The 23,213-nt window shown below is 41.2% G+C and overlaps 2 protein-coding genes across 6 annotated transcripts in view; both read right to left on the bottom strand.

The window, feature by feature from the left end:
* Nucleotides 1-2,421, bottom strand: part of LOC141784234 (actin-binding protein WASF3) — a 48,438-nt gene extending 46,017 nt beyond the window's left edge. For all 3 annotated transcript variants that reach the window (XM_074661997.1, XM_074661998.1, XM_074661999.1), the window contains exon 1: nucleotides 2,127-2,421. The gene's annotated coding sequence lies outside the window, so the exon portion shown is untranslated. The remainder of the gene's footprint in view (nucleotides 1-2,126) is intronic.
* Nucleotides 2,422-8,875: 6,454 nt separating this feature from the next.
* The window catches only part of htr2cl1 (5-hydroxytryptamine (serotonin) receptor 2C, G protein-coupled-like 1), a 200,255-nt gene continuing 185,917 nt past the window's right edge, over nucleotides 8,876-23,213 (bottom strand). For all 3 annotated transcript variants that reach the window (XM_074662248.1, XM_074662247.1, XM_074662249.1), the window contains 4 exons: nucleotides 15,234-15,397; nucleotides 15,001-15,154; nucleotides 14,382-14,617; nucleotides 8,876-13,631 (listed from right to left, as the gene is read on the bottom strand). In XM_074662248.1, the coding sequence (XP_074518349.1) occupies nucleotides 13,059-13,631; nucleotides 14,382-14,617; nucleotides 15,001-15,154; nucleotides 15,234-15,397 (1,127 nt within the window). In that variant the 3' untranslated portion in view covers nucleotides 8,876-13,058. The remainder of the gene's footprint in view (nucleotides 13,632-14,381; nucleotides 14,618-15,000; nucleotides 15,155-15,233; nucleotides 15,398-23,213) is intronic.

Here is a 23,213-nt window from a genome sequence, read left to right as displayed (position 1 = left end):
GATCGCACTCTAAGCAGAGACACTGGTGATACTGCTGCAGGGAAAGAATACTGACAGTATTTAGGAGTTGTTAAAAAAATGAAGCCATTGCTTCAATGCAAAAACTGCAGTTCCTCAAGTGTGCACTGGAGGCAAGCTCTGAAAGCTTATGAAACCACATAGACGCCATGATGAAGTGCTTTTTTTTATTGCCGCGTTAAAAGCTTGTCAAAGAAAACGATTCTGCAAAACAGGTTGTTGATTTTTTTTTAGACTTATCTGACTTTCACAGACTATGAAGGTGGGGCTTCACCATTCTTCTGACTTTCTTGGTTTAAAGCAGGAGGTCTCAGAAAACTTACCATGAACATTTTTTGGAAACATTGAATAGGAAGTATTGTACTTTTTTAAGGCTTAATTATGTCCCTCTGGTGCCATCATCATAGCTTTATTTATTTACAGTTAAAAGAAAAAAATCCCTATTTTCTCTTACTGGTGTTTTAGGGAATCCTCATTTCAACCCTGCTGCTTAAGCCCCCTTCCCTCTGATTGGCCAGCCCTTTGGAGTCCTGTATTGGAGAGGAGTTGAGGACAGGCCTTGGTGTTTGAGGCCCACTCTTCTTATGTCTCACACACATGGACTGTTAATAAAAAAATGGATGTCATCTTGCTCTGCTCAAAGTGAGGTGGCCACATAAACTGCTCTCCCTGGTGGCTGGCTGCAGTATAGGTCAAAAAATCAATTTCCCAAGCCATTCCAGATGAGCTGTGGTCAAGCTTTAAGAAATTAATACCTCTCGCAGAAATGTTTCTCACATCTGGTAATGTGGAGATATTATTGGGCTGAGTCGTGTTTCTCCCTGATGATTGACAGTTGCTGTTTTTGAGTTTTTTTTCCATGATAAAAGGCAGAGCCAGACTGTTCACTGTATATACAGCCTATGGTCATAAAGCAGTTAGGACATCCTTATGTGATGACATAATTACTTTAGCAAGTCTCTTTAAGACCTCATGTCATTATTATTACTATTTATTATCTCTTAACTCAGCTGGATCCATAAACAGGCTCCTGACAGGATCTTTCATATTTTAGTCTGATTTTCTTGAATTGGCTAAATAAGGTAAAACTGCCACTATCTGTTTCCATTGATAGCCTAATTCAACAAAAACACAGACTATCCCTTTAACAATAGGGATAGCCAAAGGTAAATCAAAAAGTGCAAAAATGAGCCAACATTTAAAAGGTTATAATGCTTGAGGTAATTTCTGCAACCCAAAAGACTGCATTTCTTCATCTGTGCCCAGAATTTGTAGTTATCTCCCCATTAGCTGGGCGACTTTTCATTCAGGGCTGCACATACAGACCAAAAATAAATGTAATGTTGCAGTTATTTCAACATAATAACATCTACAAGAATATTATTCTAGCAGCATCATCTTATCCATGATCACCCATAACACAGGGTTCCTCTCTGAGGAAGCAGATGCTGAAGGCCATGCCCATGGATCTTACCTTTAAACAAGGAAAATGAGCATCTTAAATTTGGATTGAAGCCACGTTGCTGTTGTGCAGACATACAAATTCTATTATACCCTGATTGAGCAAAAATGAAATACTAACAAGGATTTATGATACGCACAGGTAGAAGCTAATTATGGCTGCTAATTCAGCACATGCAGACCAGCCTCCAAACCAAAGCCCATGTAAAAAAAAAAAACAGGCTATTTAAGCAGCACACTGACCGACAGAGCGGGTCTCTGGCACAGACTAATCCTCTGCACACCTCCTGCATTATAAGCCCCACTGCTCTCTTTCTCGTCGCCATCCAGCCAAATCCTATGACACATCGACCAAGTGGTGACATTTTGTTACGGGGGAACAGAGCAGCACCTGAGCAGGGCGTCAGAAAATGACGAAGGAGGAAAACGAGCAAGAGAAACACGCCTTTCTGCAGATAATTTGCTGGAATTATTAAACGTGCAGCGCAATCCGGGTGCATTGTGCGGGGGCATTTTTCTGCGTGTGTATACCATTCAACAACAATAACAAACGCGCCCTCCCTCCCTCTACGGGCACCCACGGTAGACATGTGTCCGCACCATAACCGTTACATGCAAAAGCCGATTTAGAGTCCGCTCACATTTACCTGTCTGCGGCGCTCTCTCCTTCTTCTCTCGTGGTTTTAAATGTCTCTCTCCGCTCCTTCTCTCATGCTCTGCATATCAATTCAGCTCGTCCATCACTGCAGCTCCGAGATGCTGTTTTCTGCCCGGATGGATGGAGGGGTGAAGGAATGGATGGAGGCGTTGGAGGAGGAGGAGGCGGTGAGGAAAGGAAGCCTTTGAAGTGAGGAAATCTGGGTCCCTGCTCGCAACCCAGCTGCGTGGACTGGATTTATGTCGTTTCCAAGGCAGCATCCGTCGAGCTCATGAGCATCAAGCTGAAGCTTGTGGTAGAAGGGAAGCACTTCCGACTTGATCTCCAGAGTAAAAGTCTGAAACAACGTTACTCAAACCACAAGAACTAAATATATCCTCTTTTTTTCTCTCCTTTTTTTTTTACAAGCTGACTTTCACAGTTTTTGTCACTTCAACGGTCATGAATGATAGGCCTACTGTCAAAAATACCTTCAATTGATAGCTAAGAAACACAATGTATTGTGCAAACAAAAAGTGACATTCTTACTGTGTGTTTCAGCTCCATTTCAATTAAACAATCAGTTGCCAGGTTAGTTGTTAACTTTACAATAGAAGTTGAGCCAATTCCTGGCTTTCATAGGTTGAAAGTCAAATAATAGACTCTCAATAACAACTCTGAAACACCTTTCTTTACTTAATTTGTTTGGGATTGTACGTGTTATAATTTTTAAATTCCAAATGATATAGTGATTTTTATTTACTCTCTCATACTACAAATGTATTTTGCACTTTTTTAATTGCTGCTGCTGTAACAGCAACATTTCCCCCACAAGAAATAAATGAAAGAAAATTCAATTTCACATATTCTATGAACTGGTAGCCCAGAATAGTTTTGACTTACACATTTCCAACATGTTAGACTTTGTAAAATTAAAAAACAAAACAAAACCAAGAGTTACTAGAATACATATTTTTTAAAAAGCTGCCCAAGATTATAGGCTATCTCTAGTTATCACACAGATTTCAACATTTTTTTAAGAACAGAGAACAAACTACTGCTCTAAAAACAATGACATTTTCACACACTGTAAGATGCAAAACATTTTTTCTCATTGCTCTAACTTTTTAGCACCTCTTTTCATGATAAATAAGATTAAATCTATAATAATAATAATAATAACACGAGATTATTATTATTATTATTATTATTATTATTATTATTATTATTATTATTATTATTATTTTTATTATTGCAGGTGCATGTGTCTGCTTGGGCTTTCGGCAGACGATAAGTCTTCCTTTATCATACTTCATTACACGACAAACTCAAATTTGAGACAATGCTACACATAAGATTGTAACCCTTTCTAAATATTTGAATTTTGTGGGATTTTTTCTTAATTGTGGAGAAAGGACAGGTAGCCTTTACCTGCAAGTTTGTTTGTAACCAGACCACCTTTGCTAACGCTAACATTGCAAAGCTCTGAGACTAAAGACTAAACTAGACTGTGAAGCTTGTGAACATGAACACTTACAGTGTGTTTAATGTCGTGTCAGCCGTTTAGAGACTTAAATTTGTAAGTCAAACGTTTCCGTGTTTCTCCTATTACTTCCCGCTAGCTTGACGCTATTACTTCTACCGGACCCCGGAGATGCATCAAACTAGTGGAACGGCGCATGCGTATCCGGAGTTTGCCGGTGATTTCCGAGACTGGCCGAGATCACCACCCACTCTATGGAGCGGCTCCCATTGGGTGGGCGAGTGGAGGAACTGGGCCTGCGCGGGTACGAGACTAACATGCAAACAGTAGGGGTGCCTTGCTAATGTTCTAGAAACGTGAATGAACATTTACTGAACATTCAGACGGAAAGGCTCATTAATTACCACCATCTTCGATCAAAAATACAAACCAGAAATGTAAACCTGAAAAGAAAAACGTACTATAGTAAAAATAATGCATGTTTTGATACAGTTGACTCTAACAAGCACAGATCTTTATTTCCAAAAACGGATAAAATGTCATGGAATCACGGATGCAAGATTGTAGAAGGTATATTTATTTAATATTTTGTTATATTCTTCCATTTTTGAAAAAACAGAAAAGAAAAAACACATTTAAATTAAATACCGTTTGAAGCAACAGCTTATGTCACAAACCTCACGAACGTCTGGCTTTTCAACTTTACGTAAACCATTGATAGGTGCACGGATGTTACTGTCATAGTCCTGCTATATCTCCGTTTCCCCAATTGATGGCGCTGTTGCTCCTTGTTTCTCAGAAGAATCCCCTCATGCAGGGTGTTTCTTCCTCTGAGACTGTCGCTGTCCGCGGTGCTGATTTAAATGACTGCTTTCTGGGCGCTGGCCATGGTGCTGATTGAGACTGCTGAGTGTAAATATCACTTCTACTTCTCTAACTCTACTACTTTGAAGTAAAGCTCTTATATCTTCTCTTAAATACAATTCCAGATGACAGTTTAATACGCAAAAAGTAGAGACAAAGTATCAATCAATAAAATATAAATTGTGTGTTTGTGTCAAAATGAAGAGCAGTGAGAGACTTCTTAAGATGTAGTCAGGAAGTTTGTTGGTGAACGTGATGCTGTGCTGCCACCCAGTGACTGTCCTTGAAAGCTACTGCTTTCAAATTGTAAGGCATAGTTTGCAGCACCAAGATGCAGGAGTTCTGTTTCATTACAGCTTCTGAATACTTCAATATTGAGTGTTCTGTGCTTTGAAAAGTTTTTAGAATGCCCCCTACTAGTCATCCATTTACATTATCATATCAGAAGTTAACATCAGCACCATGTGTCTGCAGAACTGGAGGCATCATGCCTCCAAAATGCAGTCCCTGGTGATAAGACACAGATTGAGCATATTGACTTGAGTTGTTTGTTGGAAAACTTCTGCAGTGAGTCAGTTGATGAAGCCTTAAATCAGTGAGTGCAGCCTTGGTCTTGACAGGCTGGAAAGCTGAGCCAGTCAGGGACTCTACCTTGTTACACTGCTGCTCTGCAGTTTAGTACTTATCAAAATTAAATGCAATCGATGTTTCATTTTACTTCAGCTCATTTTTTATGCAAAGGAATAGTATGATAGAAGGCTTTCTGCTACTGCTGCGGCAAACCTTTTCGATGTAGTCAAATCAAAGAGCCAACAGGAGACTGGTCCACTGGAGACTTAAGCAAGGTAAAAGAGAAGTAGTTTATATGCAGGGGGAAAAGAACAAATATCCACACATTAGAATAATATTTTAATAAATAAATAGCAGCATCACACAGAAAAAAGAAATATGCATTGTGTGGATGATGGCATAATTATTGTATAAACACAAAAAGATATGTTGTAGACAAACATCCACGATTAAATGGTATAAAAACAAAAACGAACATCACTGCAGAACAGAAGGAGGTTCAACACTTTCAGAAAATAAAAGCTAACCTACTAGCACAGGATCATACGAGAGCGAGACAAACCAGACAACCTGTTTGTGTCAATGCTGACGAGAATTTGAGGAGGGCTCAAGACGGACCCCTGAACCCACCTACAGCTCTGGCTGTTTCACCTCAGAGACGTTTAGTGACAGAGTTCAGGACTGGGGGAGGAGAGAGACCTCTCATCACTTTAAAAAAGCCAGATTGAAGAGACAAATTCCAGTTTTCTCTACTAGAAAGTTTCAGGAAAATAAACATAAAAACCACACCGGAATTGTTTTACCTTTCTGATGGGGATGTTCATACCGATGCACACTCCTGACAATTAAGAAAATCAAAATCAAAACTTGGCTTTATTGAATGATTGAATGTATTGTTGCTATTGCTGTTCTTGATACAAATTAGATAAAAAGTCAAGTCATGAGAAAGAAAAAAAAACATTGGGTAAAAATTGAAGTTATGAGATCAAAAGTCAAATTTATAAAATACAAGTGAAAAATTATGAGATGAAATGTCACAATTTTAAGATGGAAAAGTTAAAATAATGTGAAAAATGGTGGAAAATAATAACAAAGAAAGTCCTGATTATAAGGTTAAAAAGTGAAGAATGATGAGATTAAGATTCCATATTATGAGATAAAAAGTTGAATTAATGAGATAAAAGGTTAAAAATAAGCAAAAAAAAAAAAAAAGTTCAAATATGAGATCAAAAATAATTGTAATATAAATAATTTTGGGATCAATAAAGTTTTATCATATCTTATCTCTCAAAAGTCAAAATTGTGAGATTAATGTTGAAAATTCAGATTAAAAGACAAATAATGCAATAAAAAGTCAAACCATGGGATTAAATGTTACAGTTATGATTAAGAGTTGAAATTACAAGATAAAAACATCATAATCAAAAATAAAAATTCCATTCTTACAAAAAATCCAAATTATGAGATAAAAAGTGTCATTAATGAGAGAAAAAGTCAAAATAATGAAAAAAGTCATGAAAGTTATGAAAAAGAAAAGTAATAAAACCAAGATTCATAATTATGAGATTGAGTTTCAAAATTCAGAAATAAAAAGTTAAAATTAGGAGTAAGAAAGCCAAAAACATGAGAAAAAGTTGAAATTATGGGATAAAATGTTGAAACTGTGAGAAAAAAAGGCAAAAATATGAGATAAAAAGCCAAATCATGACAATTAATGTCATAATCATGATTAAGAGTGGAAATTACTTGGCACAAAAGTCATCATTATGAGATGAAATTTCATTTTCATTAAATAAAAAAAAAAAACTTGAAATAAAAAGTGGATTTTTTTTCTGTCATGAATTTGACTATTTACCTGATAATTAAGATCTCTTTTTAATGTCATTATTTAGGCATTTTTACCCATTGTAAGACTCAAAAGAGTTCCAAATTAAAAAAAAAATTGCAACTCCAAGTCCTTTTTTTGTTTTCACTTTTTAACTGGAGGAAATGGGCTTTCATATGTTCATGACAATTGCCTTGAATGTCACAAAATGACCCAATTACTGCAAAATTTGAGTTATAATTTTACCACTCTTTCATAAGAAAAAAATAGTATTTGATTGACCTTTACCCAAATCATCTGGCAGGAACTCAACATGTCCTCTGGGCCATGAGCTTTGATGGTTTGGAGCTTACAACTTCCTTTTATAACCATCAGATGAAGTGAAGCACTTCCTGAGGAGAAACAGCCCAAAGCTCCCGTCTTCAGATCTATCCAGATAAACTCTGTCATTAAACCACTCAAACTATTTCTACACACCCCAGACCTGGATCAAATCATTAGCTGAAACCCTTCCAGTCACTTTCTGTGAGTGATTGCTCTCATCTGTCTGGACCCCGAGCCAGCCAGGATTGGCATCTGCAGGGACGACCTGATTCAATCCATCGTGCCAGACACAATCGATAAAAGCTGAGAAAGTCACCGAATCAATCTCAGGTGGCAATTTGAGCCAGGTCTGGTACACACAGATACACGGGGAACACATAGGTATTACATTGCGACATACTGAGTTGGCTGGCCTGGCTGTAGCTCTTTGCTCGCCCACACGTGGACGGATCAAACATTTGAATATGTTCAGAGAGTCCTCCCCTCTCCTCTGTTTTTCTTCTTTCTGCTTTTTTTTCCAGAGTGAAGCGCCTGCAGGACTGCACGCTGTGTGAATACGCCTTCTGCTGATTGCTCTTTGTTTGTTTGTTCCTTTCCTCTTATTTCTACCTTTTCAAAGAGAACAAAAAGTGAGGCAGAGAGGACCTTTTGAACATCACTTCAAACATGCATGATATTTGTAAGCCAAACCGAGGAGCCGGCTTGCCAACGTTTTAGCTCATATAGACCTCTGTGGAGAGGGAAGTGGTGCAAAGGACCACAGTGTAAGTCTGTAGCATACAAATGGTGGATAAATTATACAGAGGAGCATAGAATCAGAATGAAGCCACTCCTGCGGCTCTTTTCACCCTAATTGGATGCAGAAGCGGCTGCAGACCTCTGGCTCTGGATTTGACTGGTCCGCTGCAAGCTTTGACATTTGCTCTTTGAGCTTAAATGGGAGGCTATGGGTAAAAAAGTGTTGTACATTCAGGTGCTGGTGATTCTGGGTGTGTTAATCTGAAGGGATTATTACTTACATTAAATACTGAGCTCTGGGAGATGGAGATGTTTTGACGCTTGATTGGAAGGGAAACAAACAGATCTCTTATTAGTCCTACACTCAGTCAAATTTTTAATCCAGGTATGAATCTGTTTTCATGATATCTCTGATGAAAAGTAAAAACACCTGTCAAAAAAATTTCCTCCTGAAGATTTTAGGTCTAAATTCTCTTTCTTCTTCTTCTTCTTCTTCTTTTTCTAGTTCTTCTTTTTTTCTGTTGAGTCTCAAATATTACTGCAGCCCTGCCTCTACTGAGTCTCAGTTTCACTGTAAAACTTTTTTCTGCAGTCTGAGTTTCAAGGTGAATCTAGTTTAACTCTTATTCTTTTTACTGAATCTCAGTTTCATTGTAAATCTTTTTTTTTCTGCAGAATCTGAGTTGCACTGTGCATCTAGTTTTACTCTTATTCTTTTTTTCTTACCGAGTCTCAGTTTCATTGTTGTCCTTGTTCTAATAAGTCTCATATTCACTGAAAATATATTTTTACTGAGTTTGACAATTTTTCTTTCTTTCTTTCTTTCTTTCTTTCTTTCTTTCTTTCTTTCTTTCTTTCTTTCTTTCTTTCTTTCTTTCTTTTTATTTATTTATTTATTTATTTATTTATTTATTTATTTATTTATTTATTTATTTTTTTGGGGGGGGGGGGGGGGGGGGGGGGGGGGGAGTTTCACAGTAAAATTTTTGAAGTATATTCTTAGTTAGTTACTTAGTTTACCTTTTCTGTTGGGTCCCTTTTGCTGCCAAACTTTCTTCTGTTAAGTCCCAATTTGACTGAACACCAATGTCTGGTGAGTCTGAATTGCACTGATATCCTGTTTTTCCACAGAGTCTCAGTTTCTCTGTTAATTGTTTTCTGCCGAGTCTCTGTTTTACTGGTAGCCTTGTTCTGCCGAGTCTCACATTCACTGAAACAGGCTGAAACAGTTTCGCTGTTAATCTCTTTCTGTTGAGCTTGACTGTTTCTCGATGAATGAAAATATATTTAGTGAATACTTCTCTTTATATCTAGCCTGTGCTGGTCAAGGAGAAGATGTTATTTTTGGTTCTGGGGTTTGATCACCCTCCCCTTGTTGAAGAATTTATCAGCTTTCACTTGTCAACTTGTAATGCTGGATCAACAGCTAGCTGTACCTGCTTTAATACAATTCTTTCCAGGTGGCCATTTTAAAGGGAGAGATTCTTCTTTAATTATCACTGATGTGATAGGATGCTGTTTGAGGCTTTCTGCCCTCCAGGCTGTCGCGCTGGTAACATGGCTGGAAACTTGGAATGACTTATCCTCAAACTGGCCACCAGGACCTGTTCCTTTAAAGAATCTATCCATTCACTGACTCCTCAGGCAGCACACCTGAGATATTTCAGCTGACTGAAACCCGGGCTGGTGGAATCAGACAGCCCATCACACATCAATGCAACATGAGGGGAGGGAGGGCGAAGAAATCAAAGTGACAGGGTGGGGAGGACTGGTGACCTGCCTTCACAAATTAAGGGGTCTATCTCTGTGTCCATTGATTATCTGTCTGTATCACGGGAATGATGAAATCCACAGTCATCTAGCTGAACCAAACAAAAGCAGTCTGACAGCAGACACTCTTACTGAGAAGTTCAATGTCAGTTTTTAGACAACTTTACAACCCTTAGCAGAGCTTTCATAGGAGAGTGGTCCACTCGTTGCATAGGTTTACAGAAGGTACTAAAACTTTCATAGGACTCACAGCTAAACCACCACCTCAGCTCCAGGGCCCCTATTCTCAAAGCATCCTCAGTCTAAAAGTAGCTCTTAGTGACGTCATTCTTAGAAAAATCTCAGAACTCCTCGGATTCTAAGATTTTTATTAGAATTTTCCCTCGGTAAGATAAAAGTTATTCACAAAGCGTCTTAAGCCTTAATAGAGCTCCTAAGGAAGAGGGAGGGAGTAGGACTTTTAAGAAGCCCAAGAGTGGACGCTGATACTGATGTCGGACTTTTCCAACACACTAAACACAGTTTCTGCCACCTGAGACAGCTGTTTATCTGCTGATCCACCCCCTAAACAGTCCGGTTAAAGAGTAGATGAAAAACTATAACATTCATACAGTTATCAATATAAAAAAAACAATGTCATACCCTGAGGTGTAGCTCACAAAACTGTTAAAGAACAACTTCACTCCGTGCTGTAATCTCCGCTCCGCTTGGGATTGCAGCACGTACCAGCACGTCTAAAACACGTGGAATGTGCGCTTAAGGAGAGGGAGCAATGCACTGATTTGTTGGGTGATGAGCTCCCAAGTCTGCCTCTTCCCTTGTGCCGTAATCCCGGGACCGAGATTCCCTCTGAACACTCCTTCATTCTCCTCCATGAGCTGAGCCAACAGCAAGCTCCTCTGTCTACTTCTCTTTTTATTTCTTACCACAGTCTGAGTTATGTAAACAAACGGTTTAACTGTCCATTCATTATTAGGAGCACGGAGCATTGTTCCCCCTCATCTTTTCCCTTTTTGTACCAACCAATCACGGCTGTCAGGAGACTGCGTCATACCTAGCAACGGAGTCAACCACATCTCTTCACTAAGATCAAACTTTCTGTCTCCTCCTTGCTCAGAGTTGCTCTCACAAGCTTCCTGAATCACTCTTAAGCTCAGACTCCTTGCGGGGAGTTTTTAGGTTAAGTTAGGAACCCTCTGAGAGGACTCTGAGAAGCTTTGTGAATATGGGCTCTGGACTTTTTGGAGGGAACTGATCTAGACACTGATCCTCTGAAAACTTAATGACGGAGAATTCAGACTCTGCTGCTCTGAATCTCAAACAGCTCAGATTTATGCACACGTGATCTGATGATATGAGGTGTGTGTTAAGCAGGCTGAGACGTGAGAGGTTGGTAATGAGTGGGCCGACATCGGGGGGGGCACTCAGGCTGAGGTCTTCATTTGGCTCCTTTGTTCTCTTCTGAGGATGAAATCCACTCTTACTGGAACCAGTGAGAGCTGGATGGACTGGTTTAAAGAGCTGATTTTTATGAGTCAAACACTTAATCCTGATTGTTTAAAACCCATTAACAATGCTAATTCAGGTCAGTAGCAAAACCCTCTGAAATGCTTTGATTTAGCTGCTATTTTTTCAAGGCTCCCTGCTCCACAATCCTTTCCTCTGATTGGCCAGCTCTTAGGAGGCCTGTGAGGGGGTGAAGCTCTGAGCTGGACTCTGGTGTTTGAGGCCCACTTCTCCAACATATCATAAACCAGTCAGAAGATCTGTGATGACATCATTATTTCAGCAAGTCTTGTTAAAAACTAACTAAGATCTCCTGCTTTTGTCAGAACAGATGGTTTAAACATTCAGGAAATGTAACATTTGAAATACAGGACAGCTTAACACCCCCTCTTTAAGGTTACGGTTTAAGGTTCATTTAGATTTCTTTCATGGAGCTGAATTAGTGAAAAATTAAGGAATAACTCCTGATGAAAGAATAAAATTTGTGCCTTAATTTTCGAACTTGACATCCCAGTTTACTTACATGCTTTTTTTCACATTTCTCCCTTTAATCCAAACTGTAACACCTGTTTTTACCAGAAACATTCAAATCTGTGGCTTGTAATGAATCTTCTCCATGTGGAGGAGGCAGGACAGCTTTTATGTCACCAAATGTTTTTATTTCAGAAGAGTAAATCTGGACCGATGAGGAAATCATGAAGAGACATTTTAAATTGTTTTTAAAAACAGATATCTGAGCTGAAGCTGAGGTTTAAGATCTGTTTGTTTCCCTTTACAGAAAGACATCTTTTCAATCTTTAAAAAATTAGAAACGTCAGATTTTAAGACTGAAGTGGTTTCACTGCAGGAACTGGACACATGAATCATGGTGAGGTTTCTAAATGTGTTAAATGAATGTCTTTGGGGAAATGACTTTAAAAGCTGTGAGATCATCCTGGATGTTCACCTCATGGAGCTGAGCGACTGTAAAACCCAAAGAGATGATGCTAAAAGTCTAAAGCTAAACTCACCTAATCTAGCTTCTGTCCCTTTGTGAATGACATCTTAGGAACTTATCTGTACCCTCACATTATTCTATCTTTAACTGGAGCGTTACTGCCCCCTTCAGGAAGAACCTTCAGATTGTGGACTCCTCCCAGAAGCCTGACAGCTGTACTGGACCAGAAGGCCTGCGCCATGTTTTGTTTTTTAGCTCTTTAACTCTTTGTTCTATTCAAGGTGTGCAACCTCTCTGTGTGTCACGCCACCACCAGGTGGCACTGTGAGTCCACCAGAGACCAAGTGGCGGTACATTCCTTCAGCTTGGACCTGTGCAGACAGACGTGTGGCTGCAGTCTTCAGAGAGTGTTCCTCTCCGTGTGGGTTTGATAGTTTGAGAATACATGCTGGAAACGTTCATTCAGAGAGTTAATAAGACTGCAAATGTCGAGCTGACCGGCACAAAAATAGATTTGGTTTGGTTTGCTTGGCGCAGAGAGTTTGGACTGCATTGTGACTCAGAGTGGGGGGCGTGAAGTCGTAGTTTGACCCCGTTGGATCCCCTGACCTGCACCTTGAGGACCCCTCTGAGGGCTGTCCTCCGTCCCTGTGAGGGAGCTCACACTTTGGGTCTGTGCAGCTCTTCGTTCTCCGTTTTCAGTGTGAACACCAACAACCTGACCCTGAGTCTCTCCGTTCTTATGTGAGCTCTGAGGGGATCTTCCATCTCCAGTGTGGGCCTCTCATCAGTGAGGGGACAAAGCCCGCCACCTGAGACTCGTCCAGCAACCCAGCCAATAGGAGCGCTGCATCACTGTCCGGTGCGCCACTTGGAGCAGCGTCTGCAGGTTTGAAAAGAAGACTGGAATGAAGCACGCATACAGTCACACGCTGCTTGTGTGTTCTTTGGAGGCGGGGCTGTAGCTGATGAGTGATAGCTCTTGCTCCACCTCCGTTTCTGGCTCCGTTTCAGAAAGCATGCCGATGTTGTGGCACTCCGAGAGGCTCTGCGTCACTATCCCGATTTGCGTCCCATCATCTGTCGTGTCGTCCGGGTCCACTGTCAGCCTCCCATTGTCCCCCCGGCCTCCGTTGCGACAGTTACTGTTGCGGTCCATGCCGGCTTTCCCATGACTCCCCATGAGGAGGGGGGTCACACTTTGCGACTGGCACGGTGGGGGGACTAAGAGGGTTTTGCAGCCCTGTCCTGCGGCGTTTGCGCCCGCTTTGTACTGACACCTGATGTAGCTGGAGAAGGCTCTTCTATAGGTCTTGTTAAAAAGCGTGTAGACCAGCGGGTTCACCCCTGAGGAGATGTAACCCACCCACACGAAGACGTTGAGGAGGTCGTTGAGCAGTGACTCGTTGCAGGAGCCGCGACACAGCACGAAGGTGACATTGGTGATGAAGAAGGGACACCACATGATGAGGAAGAGGAAGAAGACAATCCCCAGGACCTGAGGGAGGAGGGAGGGAAGAGACAGATGAGATCACACAGATTGACGTTTTTTAATACCCTTTCAAGTGGAGCTCTTCTGCTGGGATTTAAATCTTTGATATGGATATAAGAGAGCTTCACTCCTCATAAACGTGAATACCAAAGCTGGATACCCACTGTGCCCTCTCGGATTCCTGCTATGCTACAAATCTTTGAGTGGCTGAGCCTGATATGGAAAGTTCTTTAAGGGAGGTGTGTGAAACTCTTTGTTCAGAGCAGGAGCCACATTGAACAGTATGAACAACTGAATATCTGCAAAACTATAAACAAAGCCAGAAATACCATACTCATTGAGCTTGTGCCTGTAAGTTTCTATCTTTAATGTTAAAACTACTTGTCACTTATTTGAACTGTGTCAACACCACACAGCTCTGTGACTCTGGGCTGCGTGCGCTCTACAGCTCAGGTGTTTGGGACGCTGATTATTAGTCGTATCAAATACAAGCAGTTGTGAAAGCTGCCGGACTCCAAGTGTCTATGATTTGAAAGAAACAATGCCTTGTAGTATCGATGCTTAAAACACGTGGTATGGTTAACTTTTTGAAAACAGGGATTTGTGATTCTTTCTCAGCATTAGTATGCAGTGCAGTGGACCCACAGTGATAATAAATGTTATTTGAAGACCCATCCCAGTCATCTCATCACGCCACATGTCTTGGAGACACCTTCCATCAGCTGACAGGCACTCAGCCCCGCTCTTTATTCTCACCTTGGAGGCTCGTCTCTCGTTCTTTATGGCCTGCATCATTCCCCGCCGCCCGCTGCAGCCCGAGGCGTCGCTCCGTGATGTCCCCGCGGCTGGCGAGCTGAGCTGGGATGCCACCTCTGAGCTGGGGATGATGCTCAGGCTGTCTGGTGTGGAGACGCTGAGCAGCATGCTGGGCTCGGCTGCTTTCAGACAGCTCAGGGTGTTTCTTCTGCTCGGAGGAGGAGGCTGTTTTAACTCTGCCGGGGGAAGGAAACACAGATTTATCAGGTTTACTTTCGACTGTACATCAACTTTACCTGCTGGCTTTAAAGGACACATCCGCCATTTTTAACACCACTGTGTCGTCTCAACCATGGGGAAAACAGGAAACTATCGAGCTGTTTGTGGTTTAATTTGGGGATTTTAAATGTGCGTGGAAAGATTAAACCTCCAGAAAAAAAATCCAAATGAAACACCAACATAAGGCACTTCAGACAGGTTATAAAAACCAACACCAATAACCATTTCCTCAGTCGATGTGTCTGTAAAACAAACACATGGATATTGCTCAGGGTTTATCTGAGCTATAAAAGTATTGGTATGGATGAGTTTGGGTTCCTGCAGCTTTATTAGCTCTTACCGTCAGAGTCTGAGGGAGCCAGTGTATTGATCTGAGGAATGCTGAAGGTGCTGGTTGGAGGCTGCAAAGTATTGGACAATGCTGGTGTGTGCAAAGGCTGCTGGGAGGAGGCTTTGGCCTCACACAGGAAGACAGTAGCCTGCCTCTGAAGCACCTGAGGGCAGAAAGAGGAAGAGTGCGTGAGTGGGAGACAGAAGTTTCAGGGAGGACTGAAGGAGTTGGGACACGAGTACCTGGATAGTGAGGCAGTACGTCACCACCATTATGACCAGTGGGATGAAGAAGGCCACGAAGGAGCCAATCAGCATGAAGCGCTCCTCGTTGAGAACGCAGCTGCCGTTGACAAAGACCTTGTCCTCGTTGTGTAGGCCGATCACTGGGATGGGCATGGACACACCTTGAGACAAAAATGAGACAGAGTGGAATCAAACACTTTTAGTGTCAACTTTCACTTTCTGTTGCTGTGGGTGATGGAGTTTTCAGAGACAAGATTACACTCAGGATATCCTTTAAAGGATGACGGCCCTCAATGTACAGTACCTGAACTCATTAGTTACATATTAAAGCGTTTTATTACCTTAATCAACAGGACACCTAAACTCAAAAATAGTATTAAGTGAAGCCATGGCGTAGTATCTTCCACCTTCAAAACTGCAGTTCCACAAACGTCCACTTGAGGCTGGCCCCAAAAACCATCTCATCCCCATTAGGTCCCATGTTAATAGTTTATTTTTGTAGAGGGTCTTCCCATGTTCAGTCCTGGGACAAATGTCTCGGCTGCATCCTGTTTGCTCATTGGTGATGTGGATAACTTATGGTGAGCATTTTTCCTGCAGCCTGATAAACCTGGAGAGCCACATGAGGCCTGAAAGCAGTTACTGTGGACACACAGTAGATTTATAATCTATACTTCCATAGCAGAAAAACATTAATTTACCAGATCTATAGCTGGTTGAAAATCTGTATAAATATATTTTCAACAAATCTGAAAATTCCTATATTGAAAGTCTTCACAAGATAGTAAAAACAGTGAAAAAGTGATACCAAATATTGAAGTGCTGGATTATCGTTGGTTTGTTATAATACAACAGTTTACTTCTAACATGCTTATCATGATAGATATCTTTTTCCTGGTATGGCACAGGTATGTCATGCTTAGATGCCTAAATCATTGAAAACCATTCTGAACTTGCTTTTCCTCTGCTGAAAGATGATTCTCCAATCCCTAATGGTTGAAAAATGACTCAGAGTGAACCAACCTGTGAACCCTGAAATCAATACAGTGAAGGACAGATGAGAAACCCCCTCTTTCTGTTGATTCCATGGTTGTATCACCTGAAACCAGTGGTGTGCACAAGGAGGGGGAAGAAGGGTGGCTGCCCCCTCATCCTTGAGACTTTTTTATTGAAAAACAGGCCCCAAAGTGCTCTCTCGAAGACCAAAACATGTGCTTAAGTGCCCCTTGGGAGCCAAAATGAACATGGGCTAAAGTGCCTGCGTGGATCCAGAAACTTCTTGAAGTGTCCATGCACATGTTAAGATGTCCACTTGGGAGCCAAAACATTTGTGTTTCAGTGCCCGCTTCTCTACAAAAATGCATGCTAAGTTGTCCGTTTGGGGCAAAAACACAAGCTTTAGTGCCCCCTTGGGAGCCAAAATGAATGAGTTTAAGTTCCTCCTTTGGGCCAAAACATGCCTCAAAGTGCCTCAGTGGGGCCAAAACATTCCTCAAAGTGTCCTCTTGGAAGCCAAATGATTGCTAGAGGGCCCCCTTGGAAAGCCAAACTAAACATGTCCCTAAGTGCCCCTTGGGAGCACAAATGTGTGTGAGCTAAAGTGCCACCTTGGGGGCCAAATTGTGTTGAAGTGCTCCCTCGTAGCCAAAACAAACCTTAGCTGAAGCACATGCTTGGGGGCCAAAATGTGGCTAAACGGACCCATTGGGAGCTATAACACGAGCCTAACATGAGCCTTAGCCCCCCCTTGTGGGCCAAAACACTTGCTGAAGAGCCCCTCTGGCTGGAAAAACACAGCAAATTGCCTCCTGGACTGGCTCAAACATAATAAATGGTTTTTCTGGTGGTAAGAATGTGCTGTATGTCCTTTTCTTCTTTTGGCCCCGCCCTTAAAGAAGCCTGTTCATGCAGCTGTCTTAAACCAAACCAAACACAAGCAGCTAATGCACTGATATAATCTCAAAACAATGCTGAAAGTGCTAAATTGTTTCTACATAGTGATCCTGGCCCACGTCTTATTGCATGTGACTCTTCTCTTTGAGACTAAAAGGTAAACTTGGTCACTTTTTATCATCGAGCTTCAGGAGTATAACAGGGACAAGGTTGAAATCGAACCTGTTATGAATCAATATGCAACTAGATCTCAGCCGTGCGTAATGGCTGCTCGCAGAGCAATAATAGCAGCTTTGGAGCTGCTGGAGGACACTGACTGACAAAAGACCGAGGTGAGAGTGAGCCTTTAGAGGCTGGGCTGGTTTTCTGACCTATGATAATAACACAGACTAATGTGCTGCTTCTGATTTCAAAAAGCTTTTCAGTTCGGACTGATCCCTGACCTGAACTTGTTTCAGACCATCAGACATGAAGGACAAAAACAACTCCAGCATGTTTTTTTCCCCAGACGGCTCTCAGCTCCTGGCAAAGTGCTTCACAGACGAGTCAGGACATCTCGGTCCCCTCCTGCCCTCAGTGTGGGCCGGCATAATTCATTTGGGTGAAAGGTACATCATTTTCCCCTGCACAGCTGGCGATTGGGCCAATATCAAAATGCTATTTGGAGCAGTTGCAGCTCCTTTAATGCAATCATTTCAATCGACTACACTCACCCTGCCTGGTGGGGTGAATTTGTTGCATTAATGGTACATATTTCCCTCTGCTGATGTCTGAATAAGTTCGAGATGTGAAAATAACTTAGACGACATTACTCATTCAAACTGTCTAAAAAGTAAAGAGGACACTTACGGATTTGAAATATCTGTCCTCAAACTTCTAATCCTACCTCCACTAGAGAGGTTCCCAAGAATGAATCAACTTTGATCCACTTGTAGATCATTTTTTAGGAGTTATCTTGACTGGATGGACACCCTAAAGGGTCCATAAAAAATAAATAAATTAAAAAAACATATAGGCCAACATTTAGGCACTTTCATATTTTCTACATTAAAAGGGTGTATCAGAGGAAAATATGTTTTCTCCACTTGGTGCAACAAAAACAGCACTTTACCACCTGAAGCAAAACCACTCTAATGGAACTTCAACATGTTTTTATTCACTTTGGAACAGTTCAAATGCACCTATCATGTTTTCTCTACTCAAAGGACAGCCAATGGACTTTGCTTTCTCCTTTAGAAGAGTATGCCATAGGCCACTTTCAGGTGTTCCACGGGAAAAAATTAGGATGAGGACAGTGTAATATTATCTCAACGTGAAACAAACCATTGGTACTCTTGCTAACTGAACCCTGAGAGAACAGCCCCATGCAGACTGTCATGTGGAAGAGTGATGCATACTGGAAACCACATATATCATTATGAGTCATTGTATATTCAAACTGGCTTGAAAAGTGAAGAGGAGGAACAAAAAGGCCTCACAGAGAATTCATTTGAGTGTCCAGAGTTTTGCAATATTTGTTCTTGACAGTAGGCATCAGCAAAGTTCTGATGCTTCCTGTTAAACGATAGTTTTTCTCCACCAGAGGGGACTACTGGAAGGACCCCCTAATGGAGAAAAAGGTCTGTTTAACTTTTCTCCACAAAGCTGAACCCTAGAGGACACGCTGTTTTGTTGCGTTTGTGAGGAAAACAACCATGTACACACACCTTTTCTCCACTGGAAGAGCGTATAACAGGAAAACTATGTTTTCTCCACTAGGTGCATTGCAGACCTTACCACCAGAAGCAAAACCACCCAAAAGGAGATTTCACTTTTGAACACTTTAGTGCACTTTTCATGTTCTCTCTACTACAAAGACAACCTACAGGTCGGAGCTCTATTTCCTCCATTAGAGGAGAATACAATAGGCCACTTTCAGGTTTTCTCCATTGAGATCAAAGTAATGAAAGAATGACTTGGAAGGCTTTTATTCATTGATTTATTTAAGCTGAATTTTTCCATTGTTGTCCAATGTTGTCTGGTGAAAGGAAAGCCTTAAACAGGTCGTTGTACAGTCACGTCCATCAATATTTGGATATTGACACAATAAGCATTTCAGCTCTGTACAACACCACAATGGAATTAAAATGAAAAAAAAAAAAAAAAAAAAGGAAACACGGTTAGGTGCAGACTTTGAGCTTTAGCTTGAGGGCATTTACAGCCACATCAGGTGAATGGTGAAGGAATTACAACACATTTTATATGTGCCTTTCACCTTTTTAAGGGACCAAAAGTAACAATGAATAATCAGATAAGGGACATTTTAGACTTTTTAATTTTGTGGGTAAGGGACTTTTATGTTTGTTCGTTTCATTGTTTTGTTTTGTTTTTAGTTGTCATTTGTTTGTTTTTTTTCCCTCTGAGTTCAGGTTAAGGACTTTCTTTTTTATGTAATTTTGGTTGTAGTTTTTACATATCAGTTTCAGTTGAGAGACTTTTTCCCTCAAAATTATCTTATATACATGCTAGTTTATGTTAACATTTTACATATTTATTTATCTATCTATCTATTTTTTTAACACCATTTTTTCATCCAGTAAGGGACCTTTTAAAAAAGAGAAAGTTGAGGACTTTTGTTTTTTATCAGGTAAGGGATATTTATTAAATATTAACTTATTTATTGTACGAAACTTCAGGTTGGAGATTTCTTTTCAGATTAGGGACTGTCAACAATTTTCCACGTTAGGATCTAATATTTCTTTTCAGATTAAAACAAAAGGATTTAACAAACTCCTCAGGTAAGAGACCAGGGTTACATTGTTAATGTTTTTTCTTTAGTTCAGATTAAAATGGTAACTCTGTTCTGGAGAGGATTCACAGCTATTAGAGAAAAAAATCAAAGATTTTTATCCTTCATATTTGGAGTGACACACTCCAGAAACAAAACTCAGAGTGGCTGCAGAATGCTGCATTAAAAGAGCAGAGCAATAAAAAAAATGGTTGAGTACAGCCAACACCTTCACAGATTGATCCACCAACCAGGGGGGTCACGCTCTCTTCCTCTGCAGGCCCAGCAGACAGCTTCTTGATGAAAACCTCCAGGGAGCAAGCGCAGACTGCTTCCATAACTGGATCCGCAGAGAGCAGTACGCATTTCAGCCAGAACATCTTGCCAAACTTCACCCTGAGGTTCCTGAGCAGAGCACGGCTGGTCTTCTTCATGCTCTTTAAGCCCTGTTTGGAGCAGTCAGTGACAGAGAGTCCCTCCATGGTCTGTTTAACCAGCCTCTTTAACTGTATCATCCACTCCCTCTCGCTGCGGTTCTGAGGAGAACAACACTTGCTCAACACTCCCAGCGTCAGGAGAGTGACAAAGACCCCGAGACGGGCCTTGGACTCTGTCTCTCCGGTAGACTTAGGACTTGGAGCTGGAGGCTCGGGCTGCTCAGCAGATGGTTTGGGGCAATTCATATGGACTGCACAGTTATTTTTCTCCATATGGTGAGACTTCCCCCTGTGCTTCTTCTTCTGTTGTTATTATTTTTATGATTTTGTAAAAAATGCACTTTTCATTGAAAACGTGGGTTCTGGATTTCTAATCTAATGTTCCAAAGGAGCTCCTGGGCTGTTTCATGACAATCTAACTTTTGTCGGCCAAACAGGGATTATATTTCCCACTGTGTCATTTGAAGAGAAAACGCTGCAGATTGCATTCCCTCAGTGTGAAATATTTATCTGCTGGAGCCAAAGCTGCTCTCCCACTTTGTAAATCCACAGAGCCCACAATGGAGAAATAATGTGTTATGCAAACAGACTGGCCCTGTGGCAGATCACCGCTGGAGGGCCGGGCTGCTGGAGAAAGATTACATTAGGAGCAGAGGGAGATCTGCAAAACCAGCCTTGAATGAGCCCCATCATATTTACTATTGTTCTTATTTTACAGCCTAATCCAGTAAAAACACATGTATTTGTTCTTTTGGAAAACATTTGGTGATTAGATACCGTTCTGATTCTCCCCAGCTCATAGAAATAAGATCAGAGGGTTTGAAGTGTTCCTCCTGTACATGCTGCTGTTTCTCCAGACCTCCATGTCAGGGAGGAATAACCTCTGAGTCACCGCTGAGATTGGCTGCGGGGATCTTCTGTTGGATGTTTCGTTGCTAATCCCTCAGCATTGATCGCTGTAAGCCCTGTCAGACCTCAATCACAGCAGCAGGGGGGCAAAACCTTTAGAGGGGTCGAGGAAATGTCAACAGACAAACGGGTGGATTTCTTATTTTTCAAACGGATGTGAAGAGGAAATCTATCTCCAGTCTCAATCTGCACAAGCTGCTTGCAGGGAGTAATCCTTCACAGCAAAACAACATCAGCCTGAGGATGGTAAAGCGTGTTCTCACTCTTCATGTTTCTGCGTTCATGAGACAAGAATGCTTCCCTGCTCCAGTCCTCTTAGATCTTAAGGAGGGACAACACTGTTAGTGAGGCCCATATGGGGCTGACAAGCAGCAGGTTATTGATGAATACTCCAGCTAACAGGCTACACACAGACCATTCAGCTAACATGTCAGGACACATTTTTAAAGAGGACATATCATGCTTGTTTCTCCTTTTCACTATGCCAGACTAGGATGCCTGTAAAGCATTTCTGCCCTCAGTACAAGTCATTCAGTTCCTTCATTGCCCCACAATAGTGTTCTCAATATCCTCAGTTTAGACCATTCTGAAGATCTTGTTGAAACGCTCCATTTCCAGAATGACCTCCAGTAACCTCGCAATGTCACAGCCCTTTGTGCTCTGATTGGTCAGTTCTATCAGAGGGGCGGAGGGGGTAGAGCCAGGGGGCGGTTTTTGCAGCATGGCAGTATTTACAAAATCGCCACATTGAATGGGTAAGACGGATCAAGTTTGCTGTTTGCCAAAACTTCACCATAAGGCATTGATAGCACTAATAAAATGGCAGAGTGTAGGATACATCCTTTTGTATTGGACCCCGAGTCAGACCCGGACAGTTCTGCAGCTCAGGAGGAAGAAAATCCACCTGGACACAGATCATCTCAGGACGCTTCAGTGTGGTGAGTCAAACCGGTACTGTAACATGTATAGTTTATACGTGGAAATATAGGCAGACTTCACCAATAAACTATTTCTATAACAGGGCTCCATCCTGCTCCTTCACTTTTCTCTGTCTGTTTTATCCATCATGCTGAAAGTGTAGTCTAAAGATCGCCTCTACCGTCAGTTCCTCACTATGTTATTACCGCAGCATTATTGTGGTCCAGGTTCACAGTGCATGTCAGAACAAGCATGCAAATATCACAGTCTCACAAGTATTACGTCTGCTAAAACTACAGTGTTTTAACTGCTAATTCACCATGTAAAGCTGAGCTGCTCAGCAGAGCAGAGTCCCTGCCAGAGCTAGTAGGGAGCTGTATTTATACTCTTGGTGGGTGTATCCCTCGGTGGTGGTTGTGTGACTAACTGACATCACAGAGGAGGAGCTGCTTTATCAGATTACTCCAATAAAAAGAAAGGATCCTCGTGTCATCACAACGTTTGAAATCTCGCGGCCAACTGGCAATGACCTATTTTCAGAGGCATCAAATCTCGTTCTAGGATATCAGAAAAAAACAATATCTCATTTTTTGAAAATTCAGGGGGTGAAACATCTTGTTTTCAAATTTATTATATTATATGTAAGTATTAAATCAGGCATCACCATGATATGTCCTCTTTAAGGTAAGAGACGGACAACAAATGATTTGAATTAAAGACGGTACTTGTTATTATTAGACCAGGGACTGTATGCAGACTTCTCAGATTAAGGACTATTGACAATTATTCAGGTTGGGGAAAGTAAATTGACTGTTCAGGTAAGGGGCTACTGACATCTTTTTTTAAGTTTGGGTCTGTTTTCTAAATTTTCAGGTCAGGCACAGTTTAAAATTAAATATTCCTTAAAGTTTTTTTGTGTTGTTGTTTTGGAGGAAAGTTTTATTTTATTTTATTTTTTTTTTGAATCACACATTTTTCAAGTTAGGTACCTTAAATCAAAACACTGGTTCAAAGCTCTTTTTAAAACAAATTGTGATCAGGTAAGGGACATTT

The sequence above is a fragment of the Halichoeres trimaculatus genome, unplaced genomic scaffold (assembly GCF_033239565.1).
Source record: "Halichoeres trimaculatus isolate MK-OKI-2021-1 unplaced genomic scaffold, fHalTri1.1 fHalTri1_scaffold_22, whole genome shotgun sequence".
Lineage (NCBI taxonomy): Eukaryota > Metazoa > Chordata > Actinopteri > Labriformes > Labridae > Halichoeres > Halichoeres trimaculatus.
This window is presented reverse-complemented; position numbering and strand designations above follow the sequence as displayed.